This window comes from Pyrgilauda ruficollis, unplaced genomic scaffold (genome assembly GCF_017590135.1).
Source record: "Pyrgilauda ruficollis isolate IOZ18807 unplaced genomic scaffold, ASM1759013v1 scaffold19, whole genome shotgun sequence".
NCBI lineage: Eukaryota > Metazoa > Chordata > Aves > Passeriformes > Passeridae > Pyrgilauda > Pyrgilauda ruficollis.
The window spans coordinates 6093566-6110883 of NW_024518095.1; the positions used below are offsets into that span (position 1 = coordinate 6093566).

At 38.1% G+C, this 17318-nt stretch overlaps 1 protein-coding gene across 6 annotated transcripts in view; it reads left to right on the forward strand.

The window, feature by feature from the left end:
* The first annotated feature begins 590 nt into the window (after positions 1 to 590).
* The window catches only part of LOC121352526 (RAB3A interacting protein), a 33016-nt gene continuing 16288 nt past the window's right edge, over positions 591 to 17318 (forward strand). For 2 of the 6 annotated variants that reach the window (XM_041465567.1, XM_041465568.1), the window contains exons 1-2: positions 9468 to 9601; positions 16388 to 16483. Coding sequence is in view for 3 of the 6 variants with exons in the window: in XM_041465564.1 (XP_041321498.1) it covers positions 8901 to 9148; positions 9335 to 9596; positions 16388 to 16483 (606 nt within the window). In the remaining 3 variants the exon portion in view is untranslated. Of the gene's footprint in view, positions 748 to 807; positions 1377 to 8875; positions 9149 to 9334; positions 9602 to 16387; positions 16484 to 17318 lie in introns of those variants that run through there. The other 4 variants (XM_041465564.1, XM_041465565.1, XM_041465566.1 and 1 more) reach the window with 4 other exon arrangements.

The window sequence follows — 17318 nt, forward strand, 5'->3', positions numbered from 1 at the left end:
TTTGCCTATCACCTTTAAGACACAGGACACTCAGAACAGTACAGACCGGGACTTCAAGTGCGCTAAGTACCGTGCTGGTGTCAGGGTGGCAGTGGGGGCGGCTTGGGGCAAGCCCACATGAGACATAGCAGTAATCGCTCTTAATCAAACCACTGGAGCTGGAAAAACACCTCTCCTTAGCAAGTGAGGCCTTTTACATGTGGCCTCATTTCAGAAATTTTGTGTGTACAGTTCGGTCTTTAATTATGAAATTATAAATACGTTAGGGAGGCTTGGAAAATGATTTGGAGCAGTGCATGCCCCGTGAATGAAAATTGCAGGATAACCACCTGGCATATTTTTCATTTTGTAATTTTCAATTGTGCAATCCCGTGCCTCTGTTACTGCAAAGCACTGAACACAGAGTTATTAACTTCCCTGTGTTTTTCGGGGCAGCAGAACACTCAGAGCCCAGCAGGGCTGTGCTCGCCGCTCCCTGCGGAGGAGCAGTGTTCCAGGGTTCAGCTCTGTGCCCGGTGACGGGCGGAGGCCCCGCGGGCCCGGCCCCTCCTTCCCCCGCCCGGCCCCGCTCCCCTCACGGAGCTCACCCCCGCCCCGCCGCTAGGGGGCGGCAGCGGGGCCGCGCAAAACTGCCCCCCCACCCCGCTGCGGGCTCTGCGCCGCGCCGCGCATGCGCGGCCCGGCCCCGCAGGTCGGCTGAGGGGACGCGGCGGCGGCGGCGGCCGCTCCTCTCTCGAGGCTCGGCAGGTACGTGCGGCGGGGGCTGCGCGGCCCCGACCCCAGCCCCGGCTCCGCCAGTGGGAGCGTGGGGTGGCTGCTCGGGCTGTGGCCCCCCGCTAGTGCTGCTGCACCTGCCCGCCGACGCGTCTCCGGGAGCCTGTGCCCAGGCGGGCGGAGCAGGCGCCGCCGGGGAGCGCTGTCCCTAGCCGGGGCGCCGTGACCGGGCGCGGGCTGGCTGTGGCGGCTGTGGGACTCTGCCCGGGCCCTGCCGCTGTGCCCGTCTGCGGCGGGAGGGCGTCCTCGGATCCGTCGGGCTTGCGTGGGCACAGAAGGGGCAGTCGGCGGCAGGGATGCGCTTGTCCCCGAGTTCAGCCGCGATCGAAGGCAAAACAGGGCATAAGTAGTTCTTAGGGATCAGCCCGGGAAGTGCCTGCCCCGGGGGTGGCAGCGGCGGCGGACAAAGAGCCATGGCATCCCCGGGGCCGGCGGGTCGGAGCAGCTGCCGTGCCCCCCACGTAGCGCCTGTGCGGGGCCCGAGGGGAAGGGCGGCCCGGCGGCGGTGACCGAGACCGGGAGAGGAGGGACGCGGGAAGGAGCTGAGCTAGTGCTGAACGCCTCGCCTCCGCTCACAGAGCTCTCGGCCGGCGGGGCGGCAGGTGCGGATCAGGGGAGAGCGCCGAACGGGGCAGAGAGAGAAGCGGGGGGCGGGCCGGGCAGGGCCCCTTGTGGGGGTCGCAGATTTTGCCCCCCTCGAGGAGTGCAGAGCAGCGTGGGCAGGGACAGGAGTGGCGTTCTGCGCTGTGGGACAGTGGGGCTGCCCGCGCCTGTAGCTTTTGTCGTTGCTTTATGGTTTGTCGAGCAATATTGAGGGCCATACTTAGTCGCCGATAAGTGGTCTTGTAAGCTGAAGTAGCCTATTTGACTTTGCCTTAATTTCTAATGTAGTTATATTGGACAGTAAGGCTCAGAAAGTAAATTTTGGTACAAGCTGATTTTAAGCGATGAGCTGTACAGAAATTTGTACTGCTAGAGTGCTGATGCTCCAGTAATTCCCCGAGGCTCGCAGGGCTTTGGAAGCAGGAGAACAGAATGACCAAAGCCTTAATGACACTCTCAAAGTTTGTCTTGCTGACAAAAAGCTACAGTGTTTTCATGAGTTTGAAAGTGTTGTCTGTTTTGTTTGCAGATGATATACTAAATTTTATGTTGCTTGCTTTGTTCGCTGCATTCCTTTTTATGCATGTTCTTAGGAAGTCTCAAAAACAGTTATTTAAATAGATTAATTATTTAATCTTGTGTAGACTTGGTGTAACTGAAATTATCAGCTTCTCTTTCGAAGCAGATGTAAGGTTGTTCAGACTAGAAGTATGTATTGGCAGCTACCATCTGTTCAAATACTTGTATTCCTCACTGTAGGGCAAAACCTGAAATCTTGTTGCTTTAATATTTTTATTGTTGTTTCTATTATAGATCTGTTTAATGAGTTTTTGGAAGGGTTAAAGTTTGGCCTTCTGTATTTGTCTCTTGGCAGTCATTCATCCGTTGTGCTTGGTTAATGTTACCTAGTGAGCAAAGAAGGATAAATAATTTACTGTTCTCATTATGCTTTTAATAAATAACAAATGGGAGTGCACCTCACAGCTGCGACTGGAATATCTATCTTGTTATGCTATATTTAAAAGGGGATTTTTTTTTTTCCATAGGAGAACAGAACGGTCACAAGAAGCATTTTGATTATAGACTGCAGCTTTCTTCATAGCTGTTATTGATTTGGTTTAAAAATTCATGTAAAATACCAAATGAGATGGTCACTCACTGTTCCACTTAGGTTTATGGATTTTCTCAGAAAGGAGATGCGTACTTTGGATTTTTATTTTTAAGACCTTTTTTAATATGGCATGTAAAATATTGTCTTACTGTAACCTGTCAAGACTTGTATTAGAGACTTCATTAGCACTAATACACTAACCACTTTTTATAAATTAAGAAAATATTTCTTTAAATGCATTTGCAGGTACAATGTCGGGAAATTCATGGTAATTTTACTGAAGTTTAAGTTTACTTACTGAATATTTTCAGTGTTAACTGAAAACGAGAGGGTCTTTGGGTCCAAGTCTTGGCAAGAATGACACTACAGTCATTGTGATCAGGTTTAAACCTGAGATGGGCTTGTGAAACAGTTTCCAAGATAAGGCAGAACAATACTCTGCTTTAAAAAGAACAGGAACTGCAAAGAGAATCATATTTTCATCTTAATTAACTTGGTTTGAGAGTCTTTTTTAACAGAACAGCATTCTTTGAATGTTTGTTTACAATGAAAGTTTGTGGTATTCTTTGCCTTTGCAAAGCACTGACTTTTCACTCTAGTAAGAGGTGTACTATCTAGCAGACTCTAACCATGTTTATTTATAAGTTTCACAAGCACTTCATAAATATAGGTCATTGAATCTTGTGTGCTGCTTGTTTCTGTAAGAGAGACACTTGCTGTCTGTATGTATATTTTTCTAGTCGAAGATATACCTAAAAAAAAGTTTTTGAAAGAGATTTTTTTATCATCAGTTCATCAAAACTTTATGAAGTTTTGTAACTTCATAAAATCCTGCTATCAAGTAGACTGTTTCTTTTGAAACAGTGCAAAATAGTGTTTTCAATGCATAAAGTGAGAGTAAAAATAGACCCACATCATAGTATTATATGACAACATTAGAGGGAATGCAGTAGAAAAATATTCTCACATTAAACCAAGAGTGTTTGTGCTAGCTGTTAAATTCTGTAAACTTGTTGATCTTACACCTTACTTTCCATTTACTGTCATGCCTGATTTATCATTTGCTGGTAAATACATTGTGTGAGGTCAAAATAAAATAAAAGTAGAATATGTTAAGACTGGAGTAGTCCAGTGCTTTCTTTTCGGACATATCTTACTGGCTCAAAAAAAACCAAACTAAAACCAAAAAAACCCCACGCTTTGTTTTGGGTTTCTGGAGAAGAAATTTCTATTACAATTGCAAGATTTTAGGACTGGGAAATATTTTTTTGCAAACCTTAAAGGAATTCCTATGCCAAATATTGACTTGTGTTCATGCAATCCACTGGCAGTGACAATGGTATTTAAACTTGCTTGAAATCTCTGGCTAAGCTTAAATATAAAAACAGTTTAGGAAGAAAATCTACCACATTTTATCCTGTGTGTACATCTCTTCAGTATCTTATACTAGGTAGATGTAATTGAATTAGTTTTGAACTTGAAAATATTGCCTGTATATCCCTTACAACAATTTAAATTTTAAACCACCTATTTGCATGTGATAGGTTTGAAGTAGCAGTACTTAACTAAACTGCTTCTTTAAAAGGTGTTCATTAATCCACTGTTCTTAATTCCCTACTGAGTTCTTTAGAGTTTAAAACATATTACATTCCAGGCTCTGCAATGCCACATAGTTCAATTTTTTTTCCCTAAACCGACTGAGAAGAATGCAGGCCCAGTGGTGGGCTAATGGCGTTTTGAGGAAAAATTCGTTTCCAGACCCCTCCCAAATCAGCTGAAGCACATGTTGGACTCTGTTGAAGTCTTTGAGACTCAGTTACATATTAAAGGCCTTCTGCTTGGAGGTTAAACCACAGTGGCTAATGGGCACATTCTTTTGATAAATACTAACTAGAATTTGCTCTCGGTGAAAATGTTTAGAGGTGTTAACTTTCTTCCTTAAGGGATTTTTTTTTCTTCCTACTCGAGCAGGTAGCCATTCTGTTATGATTGTACTCTTTTGCAGGTAGCCATTCTGTTATGATTGCATTCTTTTACTGTTAAAGCTGAAAATGAGGTTACTGATGTGTGAAATGTTTGGTGTTGGCATTGTTTTTAAATGGACTGTAGCAGTCAGGAGATTGTTCAGAGTTATGTTATCTTATATACGGAGTGTCTGGTATTCAAAAGCAATCTGTGAAAGACAAACTCCAGAGTTTGTAGTAGGTGGTTTTCAACAATTTTTTTTTTTTTCAGGAAACAAACCTTAATAAATTACTGCCTTTCAGGGAGCTTTTTAATATTTAGTTATTGAGTGCTTTGATTCAGACAAGTACTTAAACCTCTATTACAGTTGTAACAGAAAAATTAGGTTAAGCATTTTGATTTGACTGCTGTTAAAAATGTTTGTGCTTCTCAATTTCTGTTAGAAGCTTTAGGAAGTGTTAAACTGGTTTCTTTGCAGTACATTTTAGATTACTATTAGACAAAATAACAGATTTGAGCATAGTTTCCTCATGAAGTTGTGGTTAGTCAGCAGTGCAGGTGTGGCAGTGAGGAGGTAATAAAAAGTGACATTTGTCAGCTCCCTCCAAATTTGCATTATTTCCAGATGAAAGCATAAGGAAATGAATTATTTTGTTGTTTCATCCTGATTTATTACAGTACTTGACATTTTTTGTGTGATGCTAATTGCATAGTATAAACTAAGAAAAAAATAATCACATTTAGTAGGCACTAATGTGATTCCAAGCCTTCACCTTATATTAATGTGGTAGAAGAAATACTAAGAAAATTAATTATTTTATTTAACCTGTGTGCTGCTCTGAAATGTCAGAATATCAGCTTTTGTTCACAGTAGCAGAATTACTACTAAAGAGTGCTGTGTCAACAGTGTGTGGTTTTTTTGCACACAGTCAGCTTGGCTCCTAGAGAAGCTCTCAGCTTACCATTTGCTTCATGTTCCTTCACAGCAAGGCTGTTCATCGCTGCCTTAGTCAATAATATGAATCCTTCCTGCCAGCCTTAAGGAAGCCTCTAATATTTAATGACACTGAAATTTAATGTGGATTTTTAATCCTTCTCCTTTTGGTTACCACTGCTTCGAAGAGTTCTTTCCCGAGAGAGCTTATAATTTTACAACCACCTGGCTTTTTGGACATATGTTTGGTTTCATTGATGTCTGATGTGTGTTTGTAATGGTGTTGGTGAGTCTTGAAACTGAGATACTTAATATGGGCTCCTTTCTCTTGTCTGGGTGGTGTACCCAGCTTCTGCTGCTCACTGCCTAGTGAGAAGTAATCTTAGGAAAGAAAAAAGTTGTGACTGGAAAGTGTTTTACACAGATGGTTTGCTTATGAGTGCCCATTTGACAGGCAATGGGAAATATATAGCTGAGAGACTTTATTTTCAGCTCTTCCAGGAATAACTTGCATAACTTTTTAAACTTTTTAACTTCCTGTATCAGAAAGAGCTTGGTTTTTGATAGCTGAGAAGTTATGCATGGATTTATTTCCTGTTTAGGCTGAGGTCAATATTTAACGTACAAGCTGAATAATAGTCTTGTAAAAATCCTAATCTTTTTGGTTTGGGCTTTTTATTTATTTATTTATTTTTTGGTTAAAAATACTGCAGGATATAGGCAGATTAGGTGGAAAAGCTGTATAAAAGAGTAGAGTGGGACCATGTAGGTAGGATGGATTCCTCCCTTCTGTCCCCTGAACCATATTATTTTGCCAGGGTAAATTGATGTGATGGTCCGGAGGGACAGCTAGCAGTGCATTTGAATATTTGAAAGGTAATAAGTAGGCTTTCAATTGTTTTTTCTCTGTGTGAGCCAGCATGGCCTCCTGAGCTTCAGAATGTAGAGGAATTTTTGTCTGTTATCACAGATACATGGAATGGAACATCTTTTAACCTGTTGCTTACTCTGTGTTCTTAAAATATTTGCTCCAAACAGACAGCCCTAATATTTGTACAGAAATAGTAAAATAAATGAAAAAACAATAAATAAGCTTTTCTTGAGCCTTTCCTTTTATTCTTGTAAAAAGGCTAAGTAGTATTTTCTTAAAAACCAGGTTTTTGAAAAAAACCTTGCATAGCCAAGTTCAGCCAGTGGTACTGGTGATATGAAGTTCCATGATATCGCTCCTGAATATCAAGGCAGACTGTGAGTTTTAAGAGTGACTAGCAATGACTAGCATCTTTCAAACTTGAAATAGAAACCAGTCAACAGCAGGGAGTGTGTGGCAGAAATGTGTTCCTGTTTTGGTCTCAGGTGGGTCTCAATTTCTGCTTCTCTTGTGTGGATTTGGGTGCACTTTCCTAGGTGCTGTAGAAAAGACAAGGCATCCCGGCAGCCCTTGTGCATCCATGTTCAGAGCTGTGTCTTTTGTTAGTTGTGAAGACTGGAATCCAAAGAATTGGGAATTTTTAGTGGTGGGTTGGTATTGTTGCCAGTATAGTGGTGCTGGGTATGGCTGGCTTGGTGGCCAATGAACAGGAGAGTGGTGGGAACAAAGAAAGGGAAACTGTTTGTGTAGATGTGACCCTGACTTTGAGATCCGTGCCATGGATGTTTTTCCACTGGTGCGATGAACTATAAAGATGACAGTGTTTTAGCTTATTAAATGTAAAACAATTATGTAATAATTGCATTGTAGAGCTGAAAATATTCTTGAAATTGAACTTTGAAGAAACATCCTGTAGCTGTGTCAGTTCCTTCATTTTAATTTGTCTACTTAACAGGCTTTATCATCATGTAGAGCATGTAATTATAAGGCTTCTAATAGTTAAGAATTGTAGGGAATACAAACAGCAATATTTGCCAAAGTTACTTAAACTCAAAAATAAGCTTTTCATTGCTGTTATAGGAAAGCTTCAAAGCCCAAAGTGTTTTTCTGTGTAAATCATATTTGTGCAACTGCTCTTGATAGTTCAAAATAAAACAAATGTCTGCATGAAATTTTCTGCAAAAAAGGAACTCGAAACAAAAACATTCCTTTTTGTTCATTTAAGGTCCTTTTTGTCCCTGAAGTTTCTTAGAGGGGGGTCAGTTTTTTATTTTCTTTTTTCCTTGCCTTTTTTTCTTTTTTTTTGAGCAATTAACATATTCTTGCTGTCTGAATGGTTGAATTTCTCCCATGTGTACCTGCTGATGTGGCAAAGCTCCGTGTTTCACTCTGGTGTGTGCACACCACAATCCTTGAGATGCAGAACAGTTTTGAGTAGTGTTCTATGTGTTTAAGGTGACCAGAAAGTCTTAATTTTACTAAAACATTACTTCATATATAATTTTGGGATTCTTTTCTTGATGTCTTCCTGTGTGTTTTGTGAAGTAGCTAATGAAGTGGATGTACATGTAAGTTGATGGCATCCTCTCTTCATGGTTATGACCACCATCTTTCTATATCTTCTTCCTGCCTTGTCTTTTCAAGTGTAGGATCCAAGCAACTTTCTCTGTAAAATACAATGTATTATTTTGTTTAGATTTTTTTTTTTTGTACATTAGGTAACTTTTGGAGTACTTTCTCTCTTCTGTATTTATGTAACGTGGAAAAGGTGGGTTTTTTTTTTTTTGCAGTGAATAATCAGTGCTAAGTAATTCCTTCACAAATTTCTTCATACTCCTTCCAACATACAGTTTTGAATTATGCAAAGATTTTTGTCATCTCTGAGAAATTGCTGGAAAGTAGGACATGTGTTGTACATGTTTTCCATTGATTTTATGAAAAGCTTATGTAATTAAAAAAAAAATGAAAGATTGTCAGTGAAATTGCCAATTCATAGTACTTTTTAACTATAATATATTTTTGGTATACTTGTTCACAATTGTCATGTTCACTTAATCATGTGATGAATTAAATACATACTTCATGAAAAATCTTATTAGCAAAGTCTGTCATTTCAGTTAACTGTTAAAAGATCAGATGAGTAATTGAGCCAAAACCACTATGGACTGTAATTTATTTAAAGGTTCACTGATTTCTGTCCTAGATTATTTGCTTCATTGAGATGAAAAGTGAAAGTTTCAGGTTTAGAAATTTTTTTTTTTCTTCACTGATTCCCAGGTCTACCCCTCTTTCATGAATGAAATATATTTGTTTTGATATGAAACAACTCTAGATTATATTAAGAATAACGTTGTTTTATGATGTAGAGTATGTTCTTGATTTCATCATCCCATTTAGATGCAGAGTCTGCTGTTAGGTCTTCTGGACTCAGCAGTACAATGGATGGGAAAAAACATTTTTGGTGGTTGAAGTTTGTACTTTTGCTGGAGTAGTCCACAGTTTCTATTCTATCACAAAGTATTCTGAACGTATTTGAGTGGTTTTAAAATTCAAATAGCTGTCAGATATATTTAAGTGTTTCCTGTTTACTTTCTGATAATGTGATTATTTCATTTAGGGATCCATATAATGAAGCTTTTATTATGGCCAGTGACCCCTTGGAAGGCTTTCATGAAGTGAACCTCGCTTCGCCTACTACACCAGATCTTCTTGGAGTAAATGAGCCAGGGACTCAGGAACAAACTACCTCACCCAGTGTAATCTACCGACCACATCCTTCTGTTGTGTCCACACCAATCCAACCCAATGCATTAAATGTTTCTGACCTTCCTACACAACCTGTTTATTCATCTCCCAGACAACTGAATTGTGGAGAAGTATCAGGTGTCAGGTAAAGAAGTGTCTTTTTATTTAAATTGTTGATGTTTGTTGCAAGTAAACTATTTTCTTCATTAAAGATGCAATGTTGCAATATTAAATTGTGTCCATAATTATATATTCAGCATCACTACTGCCATTTCTAAAATACTTATTCTTAATGTATTATATAAAAAAAATTATCTTGCTTTCTTTACAGCATCAATGTTACCGACACAGTACTTGGTTCTACCTCTGGACCCCAGAGTGGGGCATTCAATCACAGTAATGCCAGGAAGGAGAGCAATAACGTGGAGAGAGAGCTTTTGCAGGGTACTACAGTAGCAGATGTTGCTGAAGGAAATGAAGATATTTTTGGGTTGAGTACAGACAGTTTATCTCACTTACGGAGCCCATCTGTACTGGAAGTAAGAGAAAAGGGCTATGAGCGATTGAAAGAAGAACTTGCAAAAGCTCAGAGGGTAAGGTTCGTTGTCTTGTTTCCTCCCTCTTTTTCTCTCTTCAAAGTGTTTCTAATATTGCAGAATGATAGATAGGCCAGAAGGTGCATTTGAAGTCTCCTCATTTCGTATGGATTTATTATGATGTAATTATTTTATGTAAAATTTTCTAAGTGCAGTGCTGATGTCTTAGAATTATTCTTTGATAATGTCTTTTTTCTAGTGCTGCTGCTGCTACTTAACCATGGAAGCTTTTGCTGCAATATCTGGTTAAACACTGTTCTTGAAATGTAGGCTTTCCTTCATTCTGATATTTGAGAATAGGAGTAATTTTCTGTCATTCTGTTGTTACTGAATAAGTATTTATAGACACTGATTATATACCTTTCGAGTCTTCTTTCCTCTAGAGTTTAAAAGTGTAGCATGTGTAATGGAATTTATAAATGCTTTAGAAACTGGAGTGCTTCATAGGGGAATGCTTGCATAGGAAAGAAGCAGTAAAAATGCCTCTGTTCTTTAGAGTACTGTTACACTACACTTCAAATTGAATATGGATACCTTTGAAGACACTGTGTCTCAATTCATTAATATTTGTAAAGCGCTTTGTCTTGTTTGGATGGATGATGCTATATAAATGCAAAGCCATTATTTGTCATTTTAACATTTCTCTGTGCTTAAGTTTTTGAGTAGATTTTGTGCTATTTCTATCTGTGCCCTTTCTTCTCCTCTAGGTGACTCCATTCTTGTTTGGGTTTAAGCTCATCTTGTGTTTGAACTTGCTACCCTCTGTTTGTTACCTTATCTTGTTGGATGCAGTCATCGTTACTGTCATAGCAAACCTTAACTATGGATTCAGACATTGCTTTTTCTGTTGTTGTATTGCTGAGTAGTGGTTTCCTTTGCTATTGTGTGTGTTTGCTTAGCTTTTGACCACTGAAAGAAAACATTAACCTGAGCTAAACTTGAGGACCTTGCATGTGAATATATAATCCTAGCAGTTAAACTTGGAACCCTAGAAAATAAGAACAAATTAACATCCAAACTTTAGAAAAGCTCTTCTTTACAGTATATGAAATTACAGCTCATGTACTTGAAAACCACAACTTGGATCTGCTACTGATAGTTTGGAATGATCTAAAAATCTTATTCCAGTGTATACCACTTTGTCTCTTAAAGATGGAAATGTTTCCTATTTCACTCTAAAATTTGTTAAGGCTGTTCTTAAGGAATTGGAATGAAAGCTGCTAGGACATACTTAACTGCATGTTATATGTTTTCAAGCTCTTTGTGTGGTCTTAACAGAAGCAATTCAGCACTATAATGAGACTGTTGATGTCAGAGTTCTTGCTAATTCTCAACTCTTCATGTGATTCTTACCAGTGTTATACTGGAGAGGTAACTTGCTTTGCTTGTCTTTCTAAACTTGCACTGTTTTGGAATTGCTTAGTCATGGCACGGGTCTGTACAGACTGTACAACCATAAACCTATTCCTTCCATTATACCCACTTTCTTCCTCTTCCTGCATAAGGACTACGTTTTCCTATCCCTAACTCATCTCTGCTATCTTTCCTCCAAAACTCATGGCTGTTCACATAGTGCTGTATCCTCTCTGTGATAGTCTTATGTCATGCAATCTTTAAACTTCTGTTTCCAAGCACACTCCACTTCTGTTGATGAGTGCTCAGTTCAAACCCTCTAGGGATGTAATGAATAGGTAGTGTCTTTGTATAACTGGTTGTCTTTTGTGTAATGGCTTTCAATTCTCTGTAATTCTCTCTGCTGTTTACTAGTTAGAAAAATGAGAATTACAATTTGCACTTGAAGCTTATTGAGCCTGGAAGCTTTACAGGCTACAGAGAGTGAACAAAGTAAATGCAAATTTGCTATTTTGCATTTTTCATTCATTCCAAATTTCCTGCTCAAATGGTGTGCTATTGTACTATACATTAAAGATTGTTTTGAATTTGTTGCAGTTGTGATCAGAAAGGGAACTAGAAAGGAAAATGAAACTTTAAAGTTTAGGGATCCACTGAGTTTTTACACTTTGCTTGGAGTGCAGCTTTTTTCTTAAAGTGCTGTCAGGTTTTTTTAATATTAGATAATGCATTTATGCCATGCATTTGTTAGACATTTCAATATGGTTCCTGAATAAATTATTCAGTAAGAGAATAAGTGTTATTTTTTTTTCCTGCTTTGTTTGTGCCTTGGATTTCATAAGACTGTAGACTTGTTAAAATGAAAGGCATTGCTAGCAAGATTGTTAACAAAGTCTTTCAAAAGTTTGTGTCTTGATGAGAGAGAAATACACTTTCTACTTCAATCTAGATCAATTGCAGCATCAGATGATGTCATGAGATTAGGAGGAAGGCTGGGTCAGAGGTTAACAGCAGTGCTGAATTCTGTACTAATGGGGCATTTACGATTTTACGTTTGCCTTAAAATGCTCCCTTAATTAAAATGACAGATTTTTTTTTAATCTCTGAGACCATTCAGATAATTTTTTCCTTATTTTTTCACTGAAGTCGTAACTCCTGGCTATATTCTAAAGGTGGAGATGAGTAGTGTTTGCTTTAGATCATCTGAACCCTTCTTGTATCACTAGTCTTCCAAAGCAGCATCAGGGAAATTGAGAAGATGTTAAAAGACTTAGTGATTGTAATGTCTGGGACCTTATGTCCTCGTGTCTCTATGCATTTGTATTTTCTCTGCCATGTTTGCATTGAGCTCTGACACTGTGGTTATTGGCCGTAGGTCAACCACATGTAGATAGCCTCCCAGAAAATAGTGATGGTATTTTGATACATCACTATATACATTTGATACATGGTATTTCTTGATACACAAATTTAGTGGAGTCCTTATGAGGGAGTTGTGAGGGATGCTTTTCCTCAGAGTTAACCACCATACTGCATGTGTTTTGGATAGCTTACCTGTAGTTTCTGAGCTTTAGCATTTCATAGTCATGTTTTTCTTGAATTTTTGTGTGATTTGACCCAAAACTATTTTCTTGTCAAAGAAACAGATTTTTTAGCCCTCTTTTATGATGAAAGAGCAGTCTGCCAGAGGTGATAGTAAAACGTGTTTGGTTTCCATGATTCCCATGGTCTTTCAGAGTAAGATCTGTATAATTAGTAACAAGTAAAACCATGTTTGACTTTCTGTAGTAAAATGTGAATGAATTACATTTTCCTAGTAGAGTAAAATTGTTTTCCCACGATACAGTAATTCTTGTGAAAGAGGTGATAGTATAGAATGTACTGTCAATTTCAACATAGTTTGAGAGCCTGATTCTCAGATTTTTAATTTTCTTTCAAAGGCTTCAATTTCTATATACGTTTTTAGTCTCAGAAACAAATGCAGTGATACAAGCTCATGTCTTCAGATCTGCAGTAAAACATGATGTTTTAAAACTCTGCATGGATTAATAATAAACATTTTCACAATAACTACCCAGGAATTCCAGTGGTACTATACAGTACTAGTCAGCATTTAAAATTTCTGCTGTTTTCTTGTAAATTAACAATAAAAATGAGGGTGCATTAGAACTGTACTGAAATGTATGCTTCCAAGCTTTTCTAAAATCAATTTCCAGTTGAATTGTAAGTCCACAGGCTTGTGATGGTTAAAGATGTATTGGTTCTCTGAAGGTGTTCTAGCAGTTCCTGGCTGTCTTTGATGAAAGGTACCACACCTCTTATGCCATTGCAGTGCATTGTAGGCAGAGAAATATTTTCATGCAAGTAGAAAGAATACTACATGAAAGCAAACTAGAAACATCTTCACCCACACCATAAAATAATTCAATAGTTTGTGAAATTATGCTACGTTTGAAAGGAGATTCTGGATCTTCTGTCGCATCAGACAGACTCCCTTGTGAATCTGGTTGTAAAGGAGTGATTTTTATGTAGCTGTTTACACTTGTGTGCTGAGAGAAGACTAGTCAAATAGGAGGGCATTTAATATAAATACTTCTTGGACAACTTCAGAGTTCAGCAGTATCCCACAGTTCAGAATTTACGTGATATCTGTAGAAAATATTCTTTCCTTGATATTATGCATCTAGTTCTGAGTTAGTTAAATTGCTGAGTTAGATGTAGGATGATTTTCTTCCTAGAATGTAAAGTGTGAATGGTTTTGAAGCAGTAATTTGCAGTTCTTATCTCACGGTTCTTTTTAAATACCCACTGGGTAGTCTGAGAAGATCAAAGAGAAATAAACAACAATATGACCCTTTGATACAGACTTTTTTTTTACTGGTTTTTTTTCCATGCAAGGTAATTTTTTTCTTGCCTTCTGTAAGTGTGTTTGTAGTGTGCTTTATAATAGTTCCTCATCTTCATGTAGTTACTTTTTCAGAACAGTAATGTGTAAAGGACTGCAGCATGAATGGTTAGTCTACCAGACAGAGTTGTCTTTTTTGCTTCTTCATTTGGTATGGCTGGGAAGTCTCCAGAAATGCCTTTAAGTCACAGGCAGTAGTAATGTTTTTGATAACTACTAAGCTTTTTGCTTTGGGCAGTCTTCATTTCTGCCCTGCCTAAAAAAACCTGAACTTTAGTTTGCTTGACAAAAATGTCTTATGTTATGCTTCTCCTGAATCATGTCATGGAAGCTTGTGTAGAGTTGGATAAATCCAGCTAAGCAGTCATGCGTAGTAGACTGCCTGATGTTGTCTTTTTGTTAGGAAACTTTACTCATCTGCCTAAATTTTAATCTAATCTCTCCTAATCTTTCCAGTTGCAGGCAAAATGTAACTGTTTAAAGTAAGCAGTGTATCAGTAGTGGTAGGTGAACCTGGGGTTGTTTCACTTGCATTGTTAGTTTGACAACTCTTAACCTGAATATTGATACAATCTGCTTTTAAGACATATGTGGCACTGTCCTTATAAATCAGGGAAGTAAGCCAAAGGAAATGTTGATGTTTCCTCTGCATATATAGATAAAGTTTCAACTCTTTTTTGAGCTTTAAGCATTTTGTATCAGAATCTTCCTTTTCCTGATTAAGAACCATACTTTATATGGGAAATACTTTAATTAAATTCCCCCCCCCGCCCCCCTCCCCCCCCTTTTTGACCTTTTTTTTTTTCTTTTTGGTTTTCGTTTTTTTTGGTTTTTTTTTTGTTTGGTTTTTTGTATTAATTTCTCCTTCTCATGTCTCACCTGTAGCTGTTTTCCTGCTACTTTTTGGGGTTTTTTGTTTGAGAAAGAGGTCACTGTGTGCAGAGTAGTAGCTAGCAAGTAAGTTTTGAATAGAATTTGAGAAATACAAAATTTGGAAAAATCCCCATCATTTAAGTGGTACCTCTCAAAATAGTTGTATATTGAAGCAAAAAAATCCAAATGACAAACAAACTAGGCTAAAAATCAATCAAAATGTTCAAAGTAAAAGTCAAATAAAAGAAGGATAGAACAATGCCTTTGATACTAAATGATTCTGGAAGAGTCCCTAAACTCTTGTCCATTCTAGGACCTGAAGTCAAACAGGACCCTTCACCTTACATAAAAATCTATTGCCAATTTCACTGCCAAAATTGAGAGCAAGACCTAATACCAGCATGCTACAAGGCAAAATGCAGTTTCCCACGTGGTTGTATGCAACATTACTTCAGTCATGAAGACTTTGGAGGAAATACTAACCACCTTCCAAAACACAAAAGAAGCTGCCATTTGGGCCTTTTTTTTATGACTCTCTTGTGACTGGCCTCCCATAGTTTTCTGAAGGCAGCTATTTTTTACTGGCTTGTGGAGGTTTTCAGAACAAATCATTGCTAGATTGTATTTGAAATCTTTAACCTACTAGTGACAGTCTTTGGTCTTGCATTTCAGGAACAATGGCAGTGTAATACCTTTCTTGGCAGGGAGAAGTGGAAAAAGAGGAGATGGATGGGGATGAGAAGGGAGCTAGGGCCAAAAAGAGTTTGAAAGGTCAGAATTGGCTACTTTTCTTTCTTTTACATTATCTCTACATCTTTCTCTTTCTGCAAGATTCCAGGGTTTAATGGATACAGAAGGGGAGAAGAACTTTCTTTCAAATTTCTTGTCAGCCTTTTTCTACTTCTCTGAGAAGTACCCCACTTTATCCTCAGTATGGATAAGATTTGGTATATGTGACCATTATAGTGCCAAATCTGTGTTAAAATCTTACTGTAAGAATGGGTATGGTCAGATACTCACTCAAATTTTAGTGGGGTGAACACTAACATTTTGAATTTCATTAAGTTGCTTTAATTTTATTAATAAATCTGCATAAATAAAGGACAAGGATGTAATGAAAGTACAATTTTAGAGACATTGTAAAGAGATCTTTGGAAGACAGTATTTATAGTAAAATATGTTTTAAGATTTATTGCAGGTTGTTCTGAGCCAGTGCTTTTTTATTTTTTAATCAAATTTTTTTTTTAAAGGATTACTTTAAACATATTTTAAGGATTGGGTAGATGAACTGGTTTTCTCTCTGCCCCAATAATTAATTTGATCTATATTTTATGTGAATACAGCCTTTTATACTTCCAGGGGAAAAAAAAAGGTTTTTTTGCTTCAGAGTATTTTGGAAGTGTTGGTGTTTAGCTTAGGTATACATTAGATTGCCCTGGTATAATTCTGTACAGCAGGAAGAAACAGCTATACATGCATAGCATTAATTTAATTGCCTTTAGTGTTGTGATGTATTTTGAAAGGCTTTGTTTAGCAAAGGTTTTATGCTCCTGATTATTTGCTTTAATTTTTTTGTTGTCCCCTCTCTTGTGGTATTAGCTTTAAAAGGCCAAATTACTACTCTAAGTCAGAATAAATAACTTTCAATTTTCCATAGGAGCTGAAGTTAAAAGATGAAGAATGTGAAAGGCTTTCTAAAGTGCGAGATCAACTTGGACAGGAATTGGAAGAACTTACAGCTAGTCTGTTTGAGGTTTGTTGGAGTCTTCGATGTGATATACTTAAGGGAAGCTGAGCCAGATGTTTTATGTAGAACCAGTGTATTGTATGCTGAATTTTTTTGCAATAAGCGCATAAAAGGATTTGTGTCCTGAAGACTTGGGTGTGTTGAATTAGAGGCTTAAGAGAAAGCAGCAGACTTTTCACTTAGATGCGAGACACCGTATTGAGCTTGTCAATCTGCCCAGACACAAAATGAAGAAAATAAGGGAAATAAATCAGCTTATTTTTTGGCATAACTATTTTGAGACAGCTTCTCTGTCTGACAACAAGGCTATCTAGATAAGAGCTAAATTTGCAGTTGCCATGGTGACTAAATAAAAAAAATAACGTAGTTCCAGATGAATGGAGGTAGCATGTACATAACCATGCTTTCAGCTCCTGAATTTTGGCTCTGGCAGCAAGCTACACCCACAGGCTTCAAAAGAAGCATTAGTGCTGAGTGAAGCACCAGGTGAAACCTGCTTACCAAGTGAGAAGCCTGAACTTTCAGTGGGACCTTAGCATTTGAGGAAAAGGCAGTAGTACCAGCAAAGATTGTGAGATGGTATTACGCAGAAATAAAATGCTAAATCCAGAACTTGAAGTAGGATCAGTTCTCATTTTATCTTAGGAATATATATAGGAATGCTTTGGGCCTAAATTATGTTATCCTTAACTGTCAGAATAAATTTCATAATCCATGGTTGATTTATACATTTACTAAATGGTAAATATAGGCTTTCAGCATATGCATAAAGATACAACATTAGGTATGTTTTAGAAGCAGTGTTTAAGCCTATGATGTTGTATAAAAGTGCTAAACATTT